Source organism: Amyelois transitella, chromosome 19 (assembly GCF_032362555.1).
Source record: "Amyelois transitella isolate CPQ chromosome 19, ilAmyTran1.1, whole genome shotgun sequence".
Lineage (NCBI taxonomy): Eukaryota > Metazoa > Arthropoda > Insecta > Lepidoptera > Pyralidae > Amyelois > Amyelois transitella.
In genome coordinates, this window is record NC_083522.1 from 7,393,320 (window position 1) to 7,418,542 (window position 25,223).

A 25,223-nucleotide genomic window follows, 5' to 3' on the forward strand; every position below is an offset into this window, starting at 1 on the left:
GTTACCTATCATGCAAAATGCAAACATCACGTGAGAAGCATGTCTCTTTTTAGTGTAATCTTATCATCTTTTGTGTCAAAATTCATAATACAATTTTGGTTGATAATATATAACGAGTCTAAATTTAGAATTAACATAAGGGATACAAATAAAAGATTGTTATTTTGATAAATAATTTATATTCATACAGACTGATAATACATTACGTAGGTATGTGTCACGAAGTCAATAAAATATACTATAAATCTTATACCTACTGTAGACTTGAATATTTACAAAGTATACTACCTCATAAGGAAGCAGACAGAATCATGCCACTACATTAATAAAGTGCAACAAACTTTCCGTCTATGCTTTTACGAGATCAGTCGTAGGTACTTACATTACCCGGGAAAAAGAGATTCCAAAGTAAAATAGTTATCATTAACACTATTGACTATAATATCGTATCACAGTCTGAAGGTAAACGAAGAGGCTTACCAAGCGTCAAATACATATTGCAAAACACATTTCTCTAACGTGTATTCGAAATATATTGGGCAACAATGACGCGCAACATGTGCTGTCTCAATATACGGTATTTCTCAGTGAAATACCGCATGAAACTTTCCACTCTTAAAATTATGGTGAGCGAAATAGAATTAATTATTGCGCTAATATCATTGCCCAGTCTTTATATTTTAGTAAAATGCAAATAACAATTATGAATTATTTTAACAATCCAAAAAACCTAGTCCTGACCGTAAACTAAATAAACTACAGTTACAGCCATCCTTTTGAATCACATCAAATTACTTTATAAGCATTTAATGCTTGCTTTCATTTCCAAAACTTAACAAAATAAACCTTAATCAGTTTTTTAAAGTATTAAAAATATCATTAAATTTAATTAAAACACTTATATTCCAAAAAAAAACCAATGTAATATATTTTAATGTATGCAAATAAATTACGGCAATATGTTATTGAAATCTGTTACATACAATGAATAATAATAATAAAATTTATTAATGAATAGCTAAGAACTACATAGTCAATTAATATAAATACTACACAACTACAAGACCTAGCTTCTCTAGTAGACGAACTTATACTTGTATTTCTATAGTCTTCTTAGGGCTAGTTTTTCAATAGACAGTATAATGTATCCGAAAGATATATTGCAATACGACTACAAACAAAATGAGGGTAGCAGCGAAAATGTCGCTATTTATGACACCTATGTTTTTGGCTCCATAGCAATTTGGTTATCGAATGTATTTTATCTGGCTTTTGAAAAACACTAAGAGTAATGTAAATCTTACCGCTTCCAAAATTATCAATTCTAATCTCAATACAATTTTAAATTTATTACGATTTAAGAGTTTATATAGAGATTAAGAAATAAAATATTTATAATAACGTTATCAGTAAAAGCAACAAGGTAAATTGTACAAGTATTAACGTCAGCTAAATGTTCATGTTTTTCTTATAAAAATAACATAATACTTAGTTTTTTACGTATAGTGGTTAGTTTGTAAACGGCAGTGGTATTATCATCAAGAAATTGAATAAATGGATAATTTTATCTAAACTAGAATACAGCCATCTACATATATTAAAACACGATATATTTTTATTTATTATGTACGTAAGTATATTTAATTGATAATTTAATGAATATGGTAAACAGCAATATTAAAAACACGTATACAAGTAGAATGACGACAGAGTATAGTGTCCAACATTATAAATAGGAAATCATCATTCCGATCAAGAAATCCATGAAGAACGTTTTTTTTTGACAATATTTTAAGAAACACAATTATTTGTAATTAATTTATTTAATATTGATAATAACATTTAATCGTTCTCTCGAATTTCGAACACAGATGCCTTAACCTAATCTTTATAATTTACAATTTGAGCGTTAAGTGATTATGTAAAAAGCCACAAAAAATATAACAAATTTCAACAATTTTAAAGAATTAATAATTTCTACAATGTGCCAATTAAGAGTTTCGTACCAATATTTATTTACAATTAAATATTACGTGCATGTCATTTTTAAATCACTACACTACAGCAAAATATATATAAGACCAAAGTATGATCTCTAATACAAAAGAGTTCCATTATTGTAATTTAATATTTTATAAGCAAAATGGCCACATACCTAGTGTTTGATATCGTCAACTCACAAACTACGGTTATTTAGACTAATGGAGGGTAGTCGCGATAATTATTAGTTAAAACGTGAGAAAATACTTCACGAGTTCAAAGAGTAAAGTTAACAAAATATTTGTACAAGAAGATAGTCCTCAACTGGGTGGCTTAAGCGTGACGGGCTAAGTATACTTCGCAGCCTTGGTAACAATAGAAAAAGGCGGATTAACATATAGTGCGGTTAAATAGTCTTTGAAGTTTTGGCATTAAACTAGTAATTAGTTAAATATATTATATTCACATTTCAGATATTAATTTTCTTTTTATAATAGTCCTTTTCCTATATAAAAGTGTCGTATCAGGCTGGCAATAAAAAAAATACCTAGCCCACAATACCGAAGTATTCGAAATTCGAATCTCACAAGTTCACCAGGGCCATGACGTCTGCCTTCGGCGGCACAGTGCTGGGCCTGAAGTAGGCGCACAGTTTGTCGTAGAGCTGTATCCGCGTGGCGCGGGCGTAGCTATCGGCGGCGGGGGGCGCGTCCGCGTCCTCGCCCACGTCCCACGTGTCGGGGGCGGGCGGGGAAACTTCCTCGAACGGGACGGGCGGCTCGGGGTAGGAGTCCTCCGCTCCGAGCACCTAAATTATTTTTGCAATTTTTTTAAAGAAAGGATAGTTATTTTTTTTCAGGTATAACGGAATTGAGATGAATCTGTTGTCCAAAATGTTTGTTGCCTATATGATTTATCTATAGCACTACATGTTTAGTTTAGTAGTTGCTATAAGATATGTTGAATTATAGTGTCAAAATTGGTTGGGTATGAAATATTTTGAGCTTTAGTAATGTAAATAAACAACTGAACGTGTCCGAGGTCTTTTAGAGACAGTTGGCTCTGTCTACCTCGCAAGGCATATGAAATAAAAGCATGTCGTTACCGCGTGCAGCGCGTGCGCCAGGTCGTGGCGCGCGGGCGCGGCGGGCGTGCGCGCGCGCAGCCAGCGCACGCGGCGCGCGCTCAGGCCGGCCGCCGCGCGCGCCGCCGCGCACTCGCCCGGCCACTCGAACAGCGCCGTCGCCAGCTTGTGGAACCGGACCATCTGGAGACCGACGCTCTGTCTTACATTTGTATAACTGATGTCTTGGTGTCAAATAAAAATAGCCAGCGATTAAATTTCTACAGGCAGAGTACAGAAAAAAATCCGAGGAAAAGATGGCCGAATGGTTTCAGGACGTTCGATGGAGAAATAAATAATAATTTATTAGAAGTCTAGAAATAGGAAGAATGCAGGATTTGTGGAACATCAATGGCAAAAAAATACCGAATGTAATACGCACCTGTTCACGATCATTTAGGTCCAAAACTTCAGCCAAATCGTGTCTCAGATAATCCAGGGCTCTGGCGGCCGTGTTGCGGTCTGCGGCCATCTCGCGGTAGCAGGCCTCCCGCAGCTGCGCCCGCGTGCTGCGCCAGATCTCGGGCGCCGACACGCGGCTCAGGCGCAAGGCCCACAGGTCGTCCAGGCGAGTCGATCTGGCGATCTGGTTGCCCGGGTTGCCGCCGAATAGGTAATGGATCTGTAGATAACAATAGCTGAATTAATTCTTAAAACGTGCATGTCATTTTTAAATTACTACACTACAGCAAAATATACATATATAAGACCAAAGTATGATCTCTAATACAAATCTAACTAATCACTTGCCTAACTATCACTAGCGCAGAAAAAGAACGAATTTTACAAAAAAATTACATGACAATATCCCCTTTTTGGGAAGTCTCACTTAGGTTATGTTGTGAAAAATGCGTGGTAAAATTGATATTAGCCTCTATATTTACACTTCTGCATACATACCTTCCTGACAGAGTCATAGACGAGCTGGTGCGCGAACCTGGGGCGCGGCTCGGTCGCCGACACGCAGTCGTTGCGGTACACGCACGTCCACGTCAACCGCCTCAGTGAGAACACCCACAGGGTGTTGTACACGCGCTTGTCTTTCTCTTTGCTCATGCCCTGCAATAGATACAACGACATTGAATTAATCTATCACTATACATAGTATAAAGCAAAGTAGCTTCCCGCGTCTATCCCTATATCTGTATGCAGCGATCTTAAAAACTACATAATGAATTTTGATGCGGTTTTTGTAATGGATGGAGTGATTCAAGAGGAAGATATAAGACGGGGCGGGTCGCTAGTATACCTATACTATTCGAATAATTCCGTTAATATCCGTTACCGGAAGAATTTTAGGAAATTCTCTCTTATTGCACCCCTAAATCACATACACTGGCAAGGAACTTACATGCCTAATTTTAACAAATTTTCGTTTTATGCAGGCGTAGTCACAGGCTCTAATACCAATATAAACTTTTAGGGAGTCAGTGGTCGAACGTTGAAATTACTCAGACCGTTGAAAGTACTCGGTCGTCGGTAGTGTACTATATTGTAAGACGTAATTATAGATATGTCATGTATATGTTTTGGGATCCTAATAAACCAGTCTTCAATTCACGCTTGTTTGACTCGCACGCCTCTCTTCTGCCTAAACTAGGAATGATAGATAAATGAAGCGCGAAAGGAACGACCGAACGGTAGCGTATTTTTTTACGAGGCGCCTTGGAACTGACACTTGTGGATCTACATACATACATACATATACATATGGTCACGTCCATATCCCTTGCGGGGTAGACAGAGCCAACAGTCATTGAAAAGACTGAATGGCCACGTTCAGCTATTTGGCTTAATGATAGAATTGAGATTCAAATAGTGACAGGTTGCTGGCCCATCGCCTAAAAATAAGAATCCCAAGTTTGTAAGCCTATCCCTCAGTCGCCTTTTACGACATCCATGGGAAAGAGATGGAGTGGTTCTTTTCTTCTTTCTTTCTTGGTATTGGTGCCGGGAACCACACGGCATGTGGATCTACATACATATATACACAGACAAACAGACTCACAGACAACACAAACATCTCGTCGGTGTCGGGGTCCAGTGTCGCCCTCTGCGTGAAGCCGGCGGCGGGCGGCGGGCACGTGGTCGCGGAGCACAGAGCTCGGCACGAGTTGTCGGACACGTCCCACCACCAGATGTCCAGCAGGTGTTCCTTGTTCCGCTGCCCGGCGAACATGTACAGCCGGCGTTGGATCTGGTAAAGTATAAATAGTTAAACAATAGTTATAAATAATAAATATATACGGGACAAATTACACTGATTGAGTTAGCCTCGAAGTAAGTTCGAAACTTGTGTTACGAGATACTAACTCAACGATACTATATTTTATAATAAATACTTATATAGATAAACATCCAAGACCCAGGCCAATCAGAAAAAGTTCTTTTCTCATCATGCCCTGACCGGGATTCGAACCCGGGACCTCCGGTGTCACAGACAAGCGTACTACCGCTGAGCCACAGAGTTATAGTAAATGGTTAAAGTTTCATTCTTCAATTTAACATTGTTTAAGTATCTATAATAGAAAGAACGAGCGAAGTGAGCGAGGCCTATCGCCTTTGGACGAAAATTATTCAATCATTTTTGTATATGTTTGTAGCGCGATAACTTTTGAACGGTTGGTCTGTCAATAGAATTTTTAAGTTCGTAGGGCATCAATATCGGTAAAGTAGTTTCAGATATTCCTATTTTGCAAAAAAAAATTATGTATCTGGGAAGTCTAAATTCACGGCTAACAACTAGTAATTATAAGATATAGAATCTTTGAGTAAGAATCTCTTTACAAGTTACGAGTTTATTTTGGTGCTCACATTGTAATACGCCCTGTATATATAAATACTAGCTTTCACCCGCAGTTTCGCCTATCGCAAGCAAGCGCCATCTTCAAAAGCGACGAATTTAACGACATCTATATAAATAGTGACGAATTTAGGGCGACCGTCAAAAGAATACAGGAATTTTGCAAATCCCAAGGGAAGTATAACTTTTACTGGGATGAAAGGTATTCTTTATCGTTCTCCAGACGCTTAATTATATATACGTGATATTTCAAAAAGATAAATTCAGTAGACCATAACCCGTGAAGAGGTTTGAAACATGCAAACAAACTCACTTTCGCATGTATGTAATATTATATTAGTTGTGATGTGTGTGCCGTGTCGTTCCCGGCACTATAAGAAAAAAGAATAGGACCACTCCATCTCTTTCCCATGGATGTCGTAAAAGGCGACTGAGGGATATGTTTATAAACTTGGGATACTTCTTTTAGGCGACAGGCTAGTAACCTGTCACTATTTGAATCTCAATTCTATCGTTAAGCCAAACAGCTGACCGTGGCCTGTCAGTCCTCAAGACTGTTGGCCCTGTCTACCCCGCAAGGGATATAGACGTGATTATATGTATGTTTGAAAGATATTGCTCATTCGTAACAATCAAATAACAACTCTACTTATAATAAAAATACATCTGGATAACGACCTCTTACTACATTATTACTTATTCTTTCCCTATTTTTAAGTACGACCGCCGTAATAAAACTATTTAACTAGGAAGAACTTATAATCAAGCTACAATCTAACTACCAAAACACTGCTTTACTCGATTCAGCGAATTATCCGTTTGTGACTCCTTAATACAGTGGCAACACTCACAGGGTGGAACAGCATGGAGTGGGAAACCCTGGGCAGCGGCGCGGGCGGGTCGCCGGCGCGCGGCTGGTCGGACAACAGTTGTTGCCACGAGTTCGTCGCTATGTAATACGCGTACAGTCCCGAGTACTGAGGGCACACCACTTCCTCGCTGAAACGTGTGATTTTTATAAAGCACTAGCTGTTGATGATGTGCCGTGTGATTCCCGGCACCAATACAAAAAAGAAAAGGACCACTCCAGCTCTTTCCCATTGATGTCATTAAAGGCGACTAAGGGATAGGCTTACAAACTTGGGATTCTTTTTAGGCGATGGGTTAGCACCCTGTCAGTATTTGAATCTTAATTCTATCATTAAGCCAAATAGCTGAACGTGGCCATTCAGTCATTTCGGGTGTTGACGTGACCATATGTATGTATGTTCTAGCTGTTGCTCGCGGCTTCGTTCGCCGTAAAAGTAAACAGGTAATCTTTCGTATATAGGTATATACATATATGTAATCACGTATTTATCCCTTGCGGGGTAGACAGAGCCAATAGTCTCAGAGAGACCACGTTCTTTCATACCCTGTTCTAACTTCTACTCTCAGCAATAGAAAATAGCTTATGCTTTTCCTCAGAGTCAACTCGAATTTATCAAAATTGGTTCAGTGGTTTATGCGTGACGGTGTAACGGATAGACAGAGTTACTTTCTCATTTATAATAATTAATATCTGTGGCACTGGTCTTGGTTGGTGTTTAAAATCATAGTCTATAGAAAACCGCATTCATATCGGAGCAAATAGTTTTTGCGTGAGGCGAGTAACATACATACATATATACAGACTCACATACAGAAATTCCACAAAACACATTTATTGGCTTCTAATTTGCCAAAAATCGATATGGCGGAAATACTTACATCGATTTTTTGACAACAGTTCTCAACACGAAACAAAAAAAAAAAAAAAAATTAAAATTCAAAATTCAATTCAAAAACGCATCGAGGTCACATCACCTCAATGCGTTTATGAATCGAATGTTGTATTTTTTTTTTTTACTATAATCGACACAAGTATAAACTCACGTGTTAGCCGGCAGCACTCGGCCGCCGAACACGTATATGGTCTGCGTGTCGGGGTCTATGCACATCTGGTGGTCGAACACGAGCCGCGGCCCGCCCGACAGCGCCGTGTTGTCGCACACGACGCTCCAGGTGTTCGTGCTTATGTCGTACATGTACAGGTCGCTCTGGAAATCACGTCCGTATAAAGTGGGGTAGTCAGAGCCAACAGTCTTGAAAATACTGATCAGATATATGGCTTATGTGTAATATGGAATTGAGATTCAGGAAAATATTCGACTTTAAAGGCCGCCCGCGACTTCGTCCGCATGGTAGGGTTATTAATCCCGCGGGAACTCCGGGGATAGAAATGCCTATATGTTTTCTGGGTCTTCATCTTCTTTATTCAGATTCAGTAGTATTTGCTTGAAAGAGTAACAAACATCCGTACATACATATTCAAAAATTTTGCCATTTATAATATTAGGAAGATTACAAACAGATTTCATGAAGATCGGTTCATTGGTTTAACTGTGCAGAGGTAACAAACAAACAAACAAACTCATTTTCACATTTATAATATTATTGTAGAAATGGATATACATAAAGATTAGATTTCAAACTCACATTCATATTAGCTGCTACTCTCTGAGCATTGTCCAAATACCTCCCTAGAGTGTAAAGTCTCCGTTTGACGGGATCAAACACCATTTTGTGACAGGAACGGGGCGTTGGCCCGTTGGCCTGCTCGCTGTGGGCGCACAGCAAGGTCCAACGTTCGGTGTCCATGTTGAAACACCATAGGTCGTCTAGGTCTTCTGTGCCATTCCAGCCTCCGAATAAGTAGAGTGTACCTATAAGGGATTTTTTTTTTTTATTTTTTTATATTAGTTGAATATATATCTTGTGTTTAGCATTAAGTCCTCTAAACACAAGATATATATTTATAATTGTACCATACAGATTGTAATATGTGAACTTTTGATATGTTTCAAATTACAATTCCATGTAATAATAATATGGCAGCGTCTGCGCAGGTACGTTACGTACTATTATTGTCATAAGATGTTATGTTTCTTAAACAAAATCAATCTTTTATTTAAGTGGTACCTAATACCGCAAAATGGAAATTCAACTTGGCACAACTTAAAATAGTTTACACTCGATTGTGCATTATTTGTTATTACGCTGGCGAGTTGTGACTTACTTAGTAGACTTTCTACTCCTATTCATACATATATAATCACATCAACGCCAGTCATCTACAAAAAAAAAACGGCGTAATTAGCACCACTGACAAAAAGCGATGAATTTAGCGCCACCTTAAAAGCATGTTTCTCGCAAATACCACGGGAACTATAGTTTTTACCGGGATAAACCTCTGTCCTTTTCTAGAATCTTAATTATACATTTAAGAAGATTATATCAAGTAAATTCAGTAGATAACCCATGAAGAGGTAACAAAGAAACTTACTTTCGCATTTATAATATTGCATACATACATACATACATATGGCCACGTCTATATCCCTTGCGGGGTAGACAGAGCCAACAGTCTTGAAAAGCCTGAATGGCCACATACAGCTATTTGGCTTAACCATAGAATTGAGATTCAACTAGTGACAGGTTGCTAGCCCATCGCCGAAAGAAGAAACCCAAATTTTCAAGCCTATCCCTTAGTCGCCTTTTACGACGTCCACGGGAAAGAGATGGAGTGGTCCTATTCTTTTTTGTATTGGTGCCGGGAACCACACGGCACTATATTATTAACATGAAGAGGTAACAAAGAAACTTACTTTCGCACTTATAATCTTCTTCTTCGTCGTTACCTTTTCCCACTTTCTACGTGGGGTCGGCACAGTATGTTAGTTTTTTCCAATTACTTCTGTCAATTGCCATCTCACTGGTCACTCCCTTTCTCCTCATACTATCCTTTACGCCGTCCATCCATCTCTTTTTCGGTCTTCCCCTATACTTTCGCACTTATAATATTGGTTGGTATTAATTAATTACCTGTGGTAGAGTCCACTACCAACTGGTGTCCGCCGCGCGGGCCGGGCTTGCTGTACGACGAGCACTCAGCGCCGGCGCAGTCCTCCTGCGCAATGTCGTTACAAACATTACACATTTATGTACAATAATATTATAAAGCTGAGTTGTTTGTTTGAACGCGCTAATCTCAAGAACTCCTGGTTCGAATTGAAAAATTCTATCTGCGTTGAATAGACCATTTATCGAGGAAAGCTTTAGGCTTTAACGATGCTCAAAATAACTATTCTACACGGACGAATTCGCGGGCACAGCTAGTATTAACATAAATGTAAAATATTACGCTTTCACGCCTAAACTACTAAACCGGTTTTGATGACATTCGACACAGAGGCATGCAAACTTAATTTTTGGAAGTTCTCAAGGGAACGCGCATAAGAGTTACGCTTAAATATAGAATTGAGATTCAAAGTAGCGACAGGAAGTTTAAAATCCCATCCCTTAGCCGCCTTTTACGACATCCACGGGAAAGATAAGTATTTGGCCTATTCTTTTTCTATTTGTGCCGAAAACCACACGCCATAAAGTCGTGAAATGGTTTATAAGCGTCGTGAGAAACCAGCATAAGGCACTGACCGGCTGCTCGTCAGCGGGCGGGTCGAGCGCGGGGGCGGGGGCGGGCGCGGGGGCGGGTGCGGGCGCGGGGGGCTGCGCGGCGTCGCAGCTGAGGCGCGCCTCCACCGCGGCCGAGCACGGGGACATCAGCCTCCACTGCGGGGCGTACGGCTGCCACGACATGTACCAATCCAGTTCCCCTTCTGTGCAACGCAAACATAAATAAATATTTGTATATGGCACAAATTACACGGATCGAATTAGCTTTGAAGTAAATGTGAGAACTGAGTTACAAGACACTAACTTAACAAGCCAATAAATATCATTATGCCCTGAGCTGGTTTCGAACCCATATCATAGACAAGCACACTACCACAGTGCCACAGAGGCCTTCACGACATATAATCATGTCTTTATCCCTTACAGGGTAGAACAGGGCAGAACCTACCGCCTAATCCACAGTAAATAATGGAACTTTAAATACTGACAGATTGCTAGTCTAATGATAGAATGGAGATTCGAATAGTTGCTAGCCCATCGCTTAAAAGAAAAATCTCATGTTTAAAATTCTACACCTTAGTTGCCTTTTACGACATCCATGGGAAAGAGATGGAGTTAGCCTATTCTTTTTTCTATTGGTGCCGGGAACCACATGATTCCTAGAAATATATATAAAAATACACACCATTAATTGCTTCCTTCATAATTTCCTCACTCAGTTTATAGTCTCCATTCTCAACAAGGGCATTCCACAGCCTGGCTTGCGTGTCTCCTTCGAGTCTCACTCCACTCTCCCGTGAAAGTGCTTCGAATGCATCTTTGTACCGCCGTCTGCGAAGATGCTTTAGCAAGATACGAACGGCTTCCTCTTCTTTACGCTATTTCAAGTGACAGATAAAATATTGTAAAAATATTAAATTTTATAAAACAAAAATATAATATATAAGTACATATCATTTTTTTCTGAGTATAAAAGTAATAAGTATATAATTTTATATAACAAAAATATATCATGATAGGCCTAGATTATTAATTTTAATTATTTGAGATTTACAATTGGCTCTATTAATTATTATTAGCTTAATTTGTAGGTATTTATTTAGTGTTGATCATTAGAATGTTTGCAATATTTAAATACATATATATTATAATAATTCTAGTCTCGAACTCACCAAGTTAATAGTCACTATTGCATCATTGATGAATTCCTCATGTATTTTACCAAAAATCTCTATGTACCATATAGTATAATTGTAAGCGGGGCCCCATGACTGTAATGGCACTATTTTCAAGTAACGGACAGGAAGGTAAAGCCTTTCGGTAGTTCTGTGTCGCAACCTGAAGGTTTCTGGGGTACTGTCCTTCTTAAGGCCACTATGAATAGCAAAATATATTAGTCATTGGATGTTACCAGCTATAAGACAGCACTGTCAATTGATTCAGTATCAACACACACATTTCTTTATATGAAAAACTGCTACTGCACATTCCAGCAGTGTCCAATTAAAAAATATACTTATTTGCTGGGTGCTATACCAATCAAGCACAGACTATATCATGACCAAGATCATTTTAGAAAATACTTACGCAGATAAAAGCAAAGACAGGTTATTTTCATCCACTCCACCAAATATTTGGAACTTTTTAAGATCACTAACATGGGCCTTTACATATTTTCCAAATTTAATAGTTTCCACAACTGATATAGTCTTCAATTTAAGCATGACATATTGTGAAGGCAATGGACTGTCTGTAAACCAACGTGATAGCTGATCCCATGGATTGTTCACCATGATATTCCTAGAAAGAAAAAACAAAATAAAAATAAGACAGAAAGTTTTAATAAAACGGTGATTTTACTGAGAAGTTATTCACTTACGGCTGGTTTTAAAGTGGTAGGTAAAATTAAATTGCATTTCGATAGGTCGCATAAATTATTATAAATAAAATGTTGTTACGTAAATAAATTTACTAACAGAAGTGCGTAGGTACTCTGGCTTTTATCATTCTACAAAATTCACCGGGAGAAATTTCACGTGTGATTTATTTTGATTAAAAACTTAACTTACTCTGGTATAAAATTTGCAGAATAGCTAGAAAATTTATGTATTGTATAACATAGTTTCACTGTTTCATACTTCTCATCCATTTCACTATGTGTATTTTGTATTAATTTTCAAATTATTAAATATAATTTCCTCAGAGACCGAACGGCTGTCCTGAAATAATTAATTGACGTTGACATCACAGATTATTATTTGACATTAAAACCTAATAAAAACCATGGACAAATTAACCTTTTTTTTTAGTCGAAGATTCTCTGATAAATCTTTGCGACGAATTTGTTTTAAAACCTATGTATTTTGCGGCTGAGAAAATTTTGCGATATTGTTGTGGTATTCTTTATTTTGATCCCCAATCTCAATCAATGTTTCGATCGGTAAAACAAAAGTTTTTACTAGGCGTATAAACATGTACATGTACAGTTAACAGCACATCAACTTGCCCAAATTAACTACCAATTCGTCTCTATGACCTTGTCATAGACTTCCATGTAGGGCAACTTGATATGCGGTTGTACAATACAATAAAAACCTTTATTACATCCACATTGTATTGCATGACGTCATTCTATAAATTAATCTCAAACAAATCAGATAGACAGACCTACATAATTTAAACAAACAACAGTATTCAGTATATATAGACAGTATTGAAGCATATTTTTGTGTGTGAGAATACAGAAGGGCAAAACTATTCTTAAATTTTCATAAAAATAAAAAATGAAGATTCATTTCCATTTAAATTATATAATTTGGTACTTGATCTCTTACAATTATGTAGCTTTTGCTGTTTTAGTGAAAGAATGTTCAGAAATAGACGGCTCTTTTGGGAATAGTTTACCTCAGTTCAGTAAGTCTATCATTCCAGAGCTAAAAGGTAAAATTAAAGGTGAGGCGGGTAAAATAGGAATTATTGGAGGTTCTATAGAATATACTGGGGCCCCATATTTTGCAGCAATTTCTGCATTAAAGGTGAGGTATAAGATGGTATTGTTTTTGAATGGTTTTTTTGGTGCGTATCTTTACTTGTTATTTACAAGTAGTATCTGGTCATAGAATGTAAATTGGATAACTATTAGCTAAAAAATTAAATAAATATATTTTAAGTTTTTAACAAAAGTCTTTTTAAATAATTTATACAAACTATGAACTAAACTTAATTAATATTAACATAGGTACTTTTTACATTATGTAGCTATACAATAGTATTCTATACTCTCTGTTAAACAAGCTTTATTGTATAGACAATAAAATATTAGATACAGAAAAATATAACAACTTAATCAGCAATGATTTCGGTTGATAAGGATTTAAATAATCATAAATAAAAAAAAAATCTATATTTCCATATACCTAGGTATATATAATTTTTCATCATATAGGGTATCCTTGTAGGGTAAGGGTAAGGGTGCCCACACTTTACACGTTGGTTTATGTGGTGTTTCTGATTTCATTTTATTAAAAAAAAACATCAAGGCATCAAAATACCTACTTTATATTTAATTTACCTACCTACATTTTTTTCAGGTTGGAGCTGATCTTGTTTTCGTTATAACAACAGAAAATGCAGCGCCAGTCATAAAGTCCTACAGTCCAGATCTTATTGTTTATCCTTATCTTTCATTAAACCATGTTTCTAAAATCAGCCCCTTGTTGAATAAAATGGATGTTATAGTTATTGGGCCGGGTCTGGGAAGAGAGGATAATACTGCAAAATTGATCAACGATATTATAAAAACCTGCAATGATTTAGCTAAGCCCCTAGTTGTTGATGCTGATGGTCTTTATTTTCTATCCAAAAATTTATCTATATTGAAAAATTACCCTAGCCCTGGAGCAATATTGACGCCAAATATTCGCGAAGCTAAAATGTTGAGAGAAGCAGTAAACAATAGTAATTGGTTAAATCATTGGGGAGAATACGTGTCTGTACTCGTAAAAGGAGAAGAAGATAAGCTTTTCACTTGTAATTCTCTTTTGAATTGGTCATCATCTAACGGAGGATCCGGAAGACGAGTTGGTGGTCAGGGTGACATTTTATCAGGGTCTTTGGGAACTTTCTTCAACTGGGCTCTGAAGGCTAGATTGTGTGAAAACGACGAATCCGTGCATCTTGCACATAGTGTCGCTGCTTATGCAGCTGCTAAGTTCACTAGGGAGTGTAATTCGAAAGCCTTCGAAGTGCATGGGCGTAGTTTAACTGCTTCAGATATGTTGAATTATATACATTTCGCATTTGACAGTATGTTTCCTGTTAACAATTTATTAAACTAGAATAAAAAAAATCCTATAATATACCTAATTAAGTAAGTTGTTGTTGAACTAAACATACCTATCCTAATCTATTTTTGTATTTAACGAATTCCAATAAAGATTTAATAAAAATTGGAAATTATGATTTATTGTTATTTTTGGGCTCATTTCATATAAACCAAGACCACATTCTCTGCCGTTGACTGTACTTTCATTAGTTGCTATCCGGCTAACCGATACGCATAAGTCGAGAGAAAAAATCGTGTGGAAATTGCACATTCGGACAAATCTATTTAATAGTTTTCTCTATCTAGGATTGTAGGTAACTTTACCCAAACTTTTTGTATGTTATAGTTTTTATACAGATAGGAGTTATTTCGATTAAAAACCTTACTTACCTTAGCCCGGAAAAAAGTCAATTCATTTTATTAAACTCAACATATTGGTAAAAATTTCATCCTACTGGCTGTAATCGTCTCTGATTAAAACGACTCTTTTTTTCATAGTATTTCCAAGCTGTTTAAACCCTTTTTAATCATAATAGAATAATAAAGAATCATGGAGGAACCGAGGAACCACATGTTTGATACAAACTTTTCACGACGTAGACTTGGTCGTAGTTCTTGTTTGTTTGGGAATAAACGCAATTTAAAAAAATATGAGATAAAACTTTGACATTGACATTTCATAGATGGATTAAGGGTGAAGAAAAAAATTATTTACTGTGAATTGTTGCTTAAATTTTTCGCTTCACAGAATTAAAATGAGCATATATTTAATGCAAGAACATAATTGACTACATTCATGTAAATTTGAAGTGTTAATTTACGCTCTAGAATAATGGAGGACGAGATTGAGGAATGTATTCGGAAAAAAATACAATGGCCCCAGTTGCCTTCTACTGTTAAAAAGGTAAACAAGATTATTTTTCTATCTCACATATAGATAGGAATTTAAAAAATGCAAATTATAGTTATTATGATGTACGCTCCAACAAACCACAATAAAAAAAAATCGGTAAATAATATTAAGATGTGAATTTACTTGTTAAAACTGTTTTACCTTAATCTTTTGCAGCTACTAGGAGATTCCCCAAAAGAGTATGAGCGATATATATACGAATTTAGTATTAAAAATCAACTTCGTTTCAGGGGAAGTCTTGGTAAGTGATCCTTCCCATTATATTTATGTAAAAATCAAATTTAATTGAAATGTTGAATGTATGCAAGCAGCATAGAAGTTTGCAAATTCATTTTACAAAATGTAAAGTTTTACTTAATTTGCGTTTACTGAAGATGGAATACACAATGATGCAAGAAAAGTAAAGAAAATTGAATTTGTCATTCCCTAATTGTTCGCCATTGTGGTAGGATTCTTGTTTCTGAAAGTCTGAACCATTGGTCCTAGATTCAAAACCAGTTAGGTCATGATGAAAACGTTTTTTCCTGGCTGACTTTGAATTATTTATTTGCTATTTATAAAATAGAGTACCCAAGTCCAAAACATACTTTTCAAGGTTCACAAAAACAACTTGATCTAGAAAAATGTACGAGAATTATACCCCATCTGTGGATTAAAAAAAATTTTACTGTGTTCCTGATTACATCAAATGCCAATTTTGCATACTAATCCTGATCTCAGAGGTCTGTTGAATTTGTGTCCAAGAAGAGTGAGCAGTTAAGCATTAGCATTATTGATTTTATAATTTTTTACCATGTTGTTGTTTTTAGTGAGAACCATTCGAAAAGATGAAAGGAAGTATTATGAAACCCTGGTGCAGACCAGCATACAGAGGCTTATGTTGTATCCCTATCACTTAGCTGACATGATTGTTAAAGGTAATTCAATATTAATTGTTGCTTTTAATAAATCTATTTTCATAATTTATCAGCAGAAAAATATATTTGTCAAAATAATAACTATATTTGAATAAAACTTTGTGGTTGTGAAAAAAAAAACATAGTGTCTGCCAGCTGTGTCTCTTCCCGTAGTAGTCAAATCAATGGATAAGCCTTTTTATCTTGGGTTTCTTTTTTGACAATTGGTTAGCAACGCGTCTCTATTTGAATCTAAATCCTATCCATACAGGTGAATGCTACCTTTTAGTTTTTTTAAGACTTGTGGCTCTGTCTCCCCTGTCAGAGATACTGATTTAATTATATACATATAATGTACATATATATGTAGAATTTATACCACTTTATTACAAAAACAAATTCACCAGTAGTAGTCAGAATTAGTTTTTTCTTTTCTCAGTAAATTATACAATCCTTTTGACTATAAGCAGATGGGATGGTGGAAATATGAGTATAGGGTGCTACTCCCAGTGGATTACAGTCTTTGTTTGTGTTGTCAGTCCATATATGCTGACTATCATCATTGAATATATCATGTTGCTTTCTTAATCTCTGGGAGTTTATATTTTTTGGGATTGTCAGCTGCCCTGCAAGTTCATTATGGATGCTTTAGAAGTCTTGCCTTGTACTTGTCATTGTTAGAGGCATAATTAGTAAAAATCATATGACAATAATCAAGAGCCCATCATAATTTTAAAGTTATATTCTTTTCCTGATAGAAACAAACACAAATTAATTATGTAACACTTAATATTTCAGGTCTCAGGATAACACCATATATTTATTATGTGGAAGTGGTTGCACTTCTCATTGAAATGGAGAAGAGTTATGATACCATGCCTAACTTCACCGCCGCCGATTGTAAGTTTGTACACCTTTTTTATTTGTCTTGTAGATTTAATCTAATCAAGTTTTATTAATAAATTATAGTAACATTGAGTTGGCATCCCATAACGAAATGTTTCAAAATTACTTTGGGTCTGGCCCAATCTGTAATTTTGCAACAACTATTATATAAGAGATGTGTGGATGTTATCTTTCATGCTAAATCTTCTTGATGGATGTTAATGATATTTGGCCCAGACCAGACAGAGATCTGAAATCTGTAATATAAAAATGAATCGCAAATTTTGTTGGTAAGCGCATAAGTCAACAAAGACTGGACCAATATGGCTAATTTTTTTTATAAAACAGCCCTTTTCTTTTTTCTATAAAACGTTTTCTAACTAAAACATAGAGTCAATTCGAGCTTTGTTGCTTTTGTATAAAGGACGCGCCCTGTCACCAGGGTCACCGTTCTGTTCAGCAAAATTTTTTCCCCAATTATAAAAAAGGTAAGAACAAAAAAATATACATTACAAATATTTTTGACAGAACGAAGTCTGTCGGGTCCGGTAGTAATATTATAATAAGTACTTTCTATCGCGAAATTCTCCCCGGGGCGCAGCTAGTTTAGATATAATATAGACGGCCTCTGTGGTTCAGCGGTAGTACGCTTGTCTGTGACACCGGAGGTCCCGGGTTCGAATCCCGGTCAAGGCATGATGAGAAAAGAACTTTTTCTGATTGTCCTGGGTCTTGGATGTTTATCTATATAAGTATTTATTATAAAATATAGTATCGTTGAGTTGGTATCTCGTAACACAAGTTTCGAACTTACTTCGAGGCTAACTCAATCAGTGTAATTTGTCCCGTATATAAAAAAAAAAAAAAAAAAAAAAAATATAACTTTGGCACTAGTTTGGATTTGTCACTATTGTTTGTTAGTGCTAGTCCCGGTAGCGTCCTTTTCTCTGGAGAGGAGCCCCAGGTTTGCTTTTGACAATGATCCTGGATTTGGTAATTCGGGTTTTTACACAAAATCGCCAGATGATTAGTATAGTAGCTACGATGTTATTCGTAAGAGAGAGAAGAGTATCATAAGAGTACTTGATTGATATCAAGTAAGTAATACCGGTAAAATACAGTCAACCAGCACATCAAGCTACCCTGCACTTGACTCTATGACGCGGGAATAAAGGCGAATTTTCAGTGAATTTAGGTAGGTAGACTGTACATAACTCTGAAAAGCATCATTGTTACATGCTCATGTTTGGATTGAAACCATTCCCACACGCTTTTTTATACTTATACATGTTGTTTAGGCGTAGTACTAATATAGGTATATTCTGTCAATCAATATGCAGGTCTCCGGCTGCTCGGCATAGGGCGTAACGAGTACCTAGAACTGGTGGCGAAGGCGCGCTCGCTGGGTCGCCGGGCGCGCTCCAAGGCGCTCCGCTCGCTGCTGCCGCGGGTGCCGCTCAGTATCCCCATGCAGCCGTGGTGGAGGGTGGAGCTTGGATATGTGCTAGAAGATGACGTCAAGGTGAAGCTACTAAACAATATTTATGTGTTATTCTAATATAAAAAAGCTGATTTGCAATATAGGACCAGATTAAATTAAAGTATAATTATAATTCTCAGATTCAAACTGTCGTGGTAGGTACTTCCCTGTAGGGAAGATCTCTTTGTGGCTTAGAAAGTCCATGGAAAATATCTTATAATATTTTTTAAAATAGTTGAACATTAATTCGCATTCGGTAGACGATGTCAGCTTCCAAATTTCGCCAATAGTTTTGCTATTCAGGAATTTTCGCGGGAATTTGAAAATACCATTTTAATGAATTAATTTAATAGACACTTAGGTATATGATATTTGTAAAAAATATCATTCAAACATACATATTTCAGAATATTTTTGAAAAAGTGTTGAATATCATTCAATACATAGCTACTGGGAAACTTATACTCGTACACCTACTGTGAAATAATACGTCTTTTAACATAAAAAAATATTTAATATATTAAATCTAAATTACTTATACATTTTTAAAATTAATTTTACGGACAAGTAATCTTATTGCAAACGTCATCACGAATTAGAGCGGCAATGTATTATTGTCCTAACTATGAGTTACATCAAACGCTTTACAAAACATGATTAAAACAGAATATGTATATAGGAACATACACAGAGTGCAATGACCATTGCAAATTATTCCATACCCTAAGCTGTAAAACAGGAAAATATACATAATACATACATACATATTATCACGACTATATCCCTTGCCGGGTAGACATAGCCAACAGTCTCAAAAATAAAAACTAATAGGCTACGTTCATCTATTTCACTTAATTAGAGAATTGAGATTTAAATAGTAACGGGTTGCTAGCCCATCGCCTAAAAGAAGTATCTTAAGTTTATAAGCCTATCCCTTAGTTGCCTTTCACGACATCCATAGGAAACAGATTGAATGGTCCTATTCTTTTTGTATTGGTGCCAGGAACCACACAGCACGGTCATGCGGAAAAGAAAATATGAACAAAATTGTATGAATTTCAATGATATTTCAATTTTTTTTTTATTTATCAGGGTAAGCAAAAACGTATTTTGACATTTTGCTGCTCTAAACAAAATCTGAACAAAATCCAAAAATATTCTAGTGGTATTTTTAAGTTACTTGTACGCATTAAGAAATTTATCGAGGTAAGGGAAAAAGTGTTTTGACATTTTGCTGCCCCAAATAAAGTCTATATGAGAAAATTTCTTCCACGGCATCAGAAAATATGTAGCATTTGGCAGTGCGTTCTGCAGCATGAGCGAATCCTTGACTGTGGCGCAGTAGTCGTTCTTCCCCACCATCAAAACCACCTTGGTTGAAATATTTGTTAAATTGTATAATGGCGCCGATGGAGAATTATATTTTACCATGTTGCCTTTTGGTCCATAATTAAACCACCCATAATGGCGGTCGTTCCAAAATTGCAATGCGTGAGGAATAATCTTTACTGAGGTCCCGGATAGGTATTGGCCCAAAATCTTAGGCACAAAGTCTGGTTCTATCTGTTCTGCGTCTGCGCCTAGTGCAGGAAAAATAAGTTCATCGAGACAGAGTTTATAACTTACCTCCTTTAATTCTGTACATACGTATTGAATAATTCTTGTTATTGTAGAATTTGTGTTTAAAAGTTCCACTTGTCCTGTTCTTTTGAAATATTCGTAAACCGTTGGGAGAACTTTTGGCAGGAGTGCGCCAAGTCCGCGAGTATGTTGGTTGTAAAATATAGGAGCTAAAGCAATGCTCACTTTAATTTTCTGATTATATTCTGGTCTGGTGGAGCCCATCACGAAATAGTTCCAGGTTCCTTGGGAGTGCCCGATGAGTATTAACTGTGATTTGCCAGTTTCTTGCAAAACGTAGTCGATGAAGGCTGGGTAGTCGTAATATCCATTTTCATGAAATGTGAAGTCCCAATACTCTTTGTCCACATCCGGATCCAACGTTACGTGACGTCTGCTGTACCTGTTTCCTCTCATGTTGCCGAGCCAAACGTCGTAACCAGATTCTGTCAAATGCACGGCGGGAGAGTATTTACGTCTTATACAAAATGTATCCGAGGAGTCCATGAGACCATGGAGTAGAATAATGGGCAAATCTTGAGTTATGTTATCGTTCAGTATGTGGAACATCTTTAGGATGTACCGGTCTTCAGTGATGACGTCATACTCTTCACAGTCATGTCCTGACTTGCGTATTAGTTCGGTTGTGTTCAGCCTCTCAACTTTCGGGAGCTTAGTGAAACCGTTAAAAATTTTACCTGTTAATATTTCTGGGCCATATGCTCCACCCGAATCTGACTCTATCGAAGCGAAATTTAAAACTGGGAGAATTGGAATAACGACAAACAATATTAAAGTTATGTTAACTACCATTTTAAACGTGATTACACTAGGAGGGGTAGCAACCGAATGTTTGGTAATTTTCACATTTAAGGAGATCTTATATGGATAAAATTAACTTTATTTCTGAACATAGACGGGTATTTATAACTGAACGGCTAAATATAGCTACTAAAGTAATTTTTTATGAAAAACGCACAACGCCGCGCTTCTCACAGGGGAAGGTTCCGTAGTTGCCAGTATTTTTTTTTTATTTTATTTTACGATGTAAAACGGATTCTATCATTATGACATAATGAAAAGACCGTTAAAAACGACCAATGTTTGTGTTCAAAGGTGGTCAAATATAGTAAAAAAAGCTGGCCAAGTGCGAGTCTTAGGTTCTTTCTCCGTCAGATCATGAGGGAATAGTGAACTTTACTGGTTGACCTGGATTATGGACGATTATAATCTATACATATAAGTGCTTAATGTAAAATATTTTATCGTTGGGTTAGTATCCCACCAATAGGCTATTTTACACCATGTAAAAAAAAATATAAAAATGCACGTATCTTATAGATTTTGTAAAAAATAAAAGAAAAACATCGATCATTATTCATAAAAGTGCAATATGGATTTTATAATTCAATTTAAAAAATCCTCTTTTTTAATCTGTTCTTCAAAAGTCGAAAACGCTATCCGCCATGTTGGGTACTGACGTGACGTCATACTTTTAGTAAACAAATATCAAATCGAAAACATATTGATGATGTCAGGATCTGTTTAAAATTTTAGTTTAAAATTTCTATCACGTTTTTGGGTTTTTACTCTTTAATAATTTAATAGAAACATGGAAGACGGTTTTGTGAAAGCAGACAATATAAATCTACCGAGGATTAATACGTTGATGGTGGCGAAATTTTTTGCGTCCAATCCCGATTTCTGTTCTGCTGAGTTAAGAAATGTTAAAACAGCGATGTAAGTATTTATTGTATTAAACATTCTCTTACAATACACAATTATAATAGGTAAATTATTACACAACCAATCCAACATAACCTATTTTTTGTAATCAGGTCCGGAAGACTCTTCTTGCTAATTTCAACCAAGTGTTTCTCATTTTAATATCACTTGGCAGTGGAATCCACAATTTTTCTGGTGTTTTTATACTTGTATTCTTGCATTCAGGAACAAGACACCAACAATATGTATTGTAATTCATTATTACAAAAATCTTTTTACTTTAGTCTTACGTAGAGCCGTATTGTTTACTAAAAGTATGACTATTTGAATCTCACTATTTGAATCTCAATTCTATCATTAAGCCAAGCGGCTGAGCGTTGCCTTTAAGTCTTTTGATGATTGTTGGCTCTGTCTACCCCGCATAGACGTGATTATATGTTATGTATCCGTTTACCTCTTCTGCGCAACCACGACCACTCTGACAAGAGTGTATGCATGTATATATGTATCTATGCACAGCCAAAACCACCGAAATTATTTCGCAGATATTTGGTAAAATACAAAGATCTTCAACTAGCTATAAATGCCAATGCCGCCAGCCTTTTGGGCACTTTACCTCGGGACTCCGTTCTGCCAGGATTTTCATTTTTGCAAATAAGTGTTAGTAATATATTTAGTATACCTAAGTATATTAATAGATTTATCTTTCAGTTTTCCTTAATTAGTCAAAATTCAAAATTCAAAATTTTTATTCATTATTATAGGATATTATTATATCGCTTAATAATTGTCGTATGGTTTAACAACTTGGTTGACGTCAAATAAATTACTTAAAAACTAAGTTTACTGCCGCTTCCAAGGCGTCAGTGCAGAAGAAGCGGTAACAAACTGCACTGCAGCATTTTCATCAACAACGTCAACTTCACAATATTAAATTATACTTAGAATAGAATGTGGACGGGAGAATACATTGTTCACGGGAGATTTATATATTTATGAGATTTAATATTGAAAAAAGAAAAATATATATATATATATATATATATTATGGATTGCCAATTTTAAAAAGATTTATGTACAGAGTGTACTGAAATTTTGATTTAAGTTCAAATTAAACTACAATTAATTACGAAGTTCCTGTGCCAAGCTCGAGCCAGATGTTAAGGTTTATTTACGTTTAATAAACTTGTATTGAACAAATACAAATTGTTATACATAATAACGAAAAATATACCTAAAATGTTAATATAAATACCCGCGAAAGCGACGGTCGGTAACAACTAACATTTAATACTAAATCCATTTAATTAAATTTAGAGTCTCTTAAATTTTCACATGCCATATTTCTTATCGCTAGGACCAGCGCGGTCTATCTACTTGATATTTTATTTTCGCCATTTGATAAACTAGTCGCCTGTAAGTAGCGTTGCCAGGCATCCGGATAAAGCCGGACATAGTTTGGCTATTTGATCGCATGTCCGGCCAAAATAAACGGTGTCCGTTTTGTCCGGCTTTTGTTAGGCTTTTTAAATTTCCCAAACAAGGGAGAGCCGTCGCCTGCGCTCTGCGGCGCGGCGGCGGTGGTCGCTTGTTTGGGAAATCGAGGCTACTACCGATGATATAGGGTGTCCGGCTTTTTTTTTAACTGGCTGGTCTGTCCGGCGACCTGGCAACCCTATCTGTAAGCAAGCGTGATCGTGATTGACAATCAGAAGTTGAGTGACAAGTTCTACAATATGGCGTCATTCGTTTAGTAACGAATCTTTACTGGCGCACACATATGTATAACGGGGTAGTCTGTTGGTTGCCTCCTTCATTTGGTATGAGAATTTTATGTCATCTTATTATAGCGCTCATCATTAAAGCTCATTTGCTAGTACAAGGTTTTATACCGCTGCGTCATTGACCGCAGCGCAGAAGACAGATGGAGTGATTGACACAAACAGTGAGAAAAATGGAAAATTTTAATACAATAAAAAATAAATAAAAAAAATTTAAATGTAAAGAAATCATTATGTTTAAGTTCCGTGTTAAGTTCTGTGGAGTTCTGTGGAGTCCAAAGTTCACATTAGTGAATTTAAGTAGTGTTTGGTTAGAGGGGTATGTTTGAATTTTGTTAACCGATTTAAAGCAGGAGGTTCTCAATTCGACACTATTTTTGCTTTGTATGTCACTACAAATCCCCGGTATTTTAAAACCATAAGTAGAATGTCCGTATGGTTCCATAAACAAATGATCCCAAATTTGGTGAAGGTCTGCACATAAATGTGGAAGATATTTCAGGGAACACCTTAAAGATATATATAAATATTAACACCTTTTAAATAGAATACGTTAAGTATAAGTTTTGTTAGTTTAATTTTTAATTATTGTTAGCTATTTAGTGTTTTTTCAAGTAAGCTTTATTTTTTTTTATTGAAAAGTTCTATTAGGAACTGGCTAATTGCGAGTCTGGCCATGTAAGCTTTAGTAGATACCCGTTGCAATAAAGAACTAAATATTGTAAGTGGCCATGAATTCGTCTCTCGTGCGATAATATTGACGATGCGCGTGCCATGCAACGGTGGCTGGTTTTCGAAATCCACCAAGCCGTTCAGGCTGTAGCACAGGACATAGTAATCTACAAGTATATAAACACATTACCTCCTTTTGTTGCATTCGGGTTAAAATGGATTCAATTAAACAATGGTACTATAGTAAACAAAGATTTATTAACATTAAACATCTAACTTAAATGTGTAAAACAAGCTTTTACGTTTACTCATTTATGAAACTACAATAGTAAATAACAAATTTAATTAGAAATTTCACTGTTTTAAAGAATTTTCTATAATATTATAATCTACAATGCGTTAAGTTGATTTTCAGTAAAATATTGTGTAACATAGAATTTTCTAAGAAATCTTATATACACATTTTAGAACGTTGTAAGTTACGTATAGGTACGAGTAATTTATTTGAATAAAAGCATTATTTGTAT

General features: G+C 36.0%; 3 protein-coding genes across 3 annotated transcripts in view; 2 read left to right on the plus strand and 1 right to left on the minus strand.

Annotated features, from left to right (window-relative positions):
* Positions 1 to 170: 170 nt before the first annotated feature.
* On the minus strand, positions 171 to 12,644 carry LOC106132518 (muskelin). Its single transcript, XM_013331963.2, has 14 exons — positions 12,470 to 12,644; positions 11,988 to 12,200; positions 11,573 to 11,774; positions 11,086 to 11,278; positions 10,422 to 10,603; positions 9,810 to 9,894; positions 8,424 to 8,650; positions 7,821 to 7,984; positions 6,758 to 6,905; positions 5,112 to 5,300; positions 4,004 to 4,162; positions 3,486 to 3,725; positions 3,086 to 3,247; positions 171 to 2,788 (listed from the first exon to the last, which is right to left on the minus strand). The coding sequence occupies exons 1-14, from the start codon at positions 12,547 to 12,549 to the stop codon at positions 2,564 to 2,566; spliced, it is 2,469 nt and encodes an 822-aa protein (XP_013187417.2). The 5' UTR covers positions 12,550 to 12,644; the 3' UTR covers positions 171 to 2,563.
* A 427-nt stretch (positions 12,645 to 13,071) lies between these two features.
* Positions 13,072 to 14,765, plus strand: LOC106132603 (ATP-dependent (S)-NAD(P)H-hydrate dehydratase). The gene is made up of 2 exons (XM_013332052.2): positions 13,072 to 13,435; positions 13,991 to 14,765. The coding sequence occupies exons 1-2, from the start codon at positions 13,184 to 13,186 to the stop codon at positions 14,735 to 14,737; spliced, it is 999 nt and encodes a 332-aa protein (XP_013187506.2). The 5' UTR covers positions 13,072 to 13,183; the 3' UTR covers positions 14,738 to 14,765.
* Positions 14,766 to 15,387: 622 nt separating this feature from the next.
* Positions 15,388 to 25,223, plus strand: part of LOC106132737 (protein FAM91A1) — a 35,323-nt gene continuing 25,487 nt past the window's right edge. The window contains exons 1-5 of the mRNA XM_013332253.2: positions 15,388 to 15,628; positions 15,794 to 15,878; positions 16,447 to 16,554; positions 17,332 to 17,433; positions 18,759 to 18,940. Of these exons, the coding sequence (XP_013187707.2) occupies positions 15,557 to 15,628; positions 15,794 to 15,878; positions 16,447 to 16,554; positions 17,332 to 17,433; positions 18,759 to 18,940 (549 nt within the window). The 5' untranslated portion in view covers positions 15,388 to 15,556. The remainder of the gene's footprint in view (positions 15,629 to 15,793; positions 15,879 to 16,446; positions 16,555 to 17,331; positions 17,434 to 18,758; positions 18,941 to 25,223) is intronic.

Coding starts and splice junctions, on each gene's coding strand:
- LOC106132518 (XM_013331963.2), bottom strand. CDS start 12,549: ATGGATGAGAAGTATGAAACAGTGAAACTATGTTATACAATACATAAA. Junction 11,279..11,572: donor CAATAGTGACTATTAACTTG/GTGAGTTCGAGA, acceptor CACTTGAAATAG/CGTAAAGAAGAGGAAGCCGT. Junction 4,163..5,111: donor ACGAGATGTTTGTGTTGTCT/GTGAGTCTGTTT, acceptor TATCTATTGCAG/GGCATGAGCAAAGAGAAAGA.
- LOC106132603 (XM_013332052.2), top strand. CDS start 13,184: ATGAAGATTCATTTCCATTTAAATTATATAATTTGGTACTTGATCTCT. Junction 13,436..13,990: donor CAGCAATTTCTGCATTAAAG/GTGAGGTATAAG, acceptor CATTTTTTTCAG/GTTGGAGCTGATCTTGTTTT.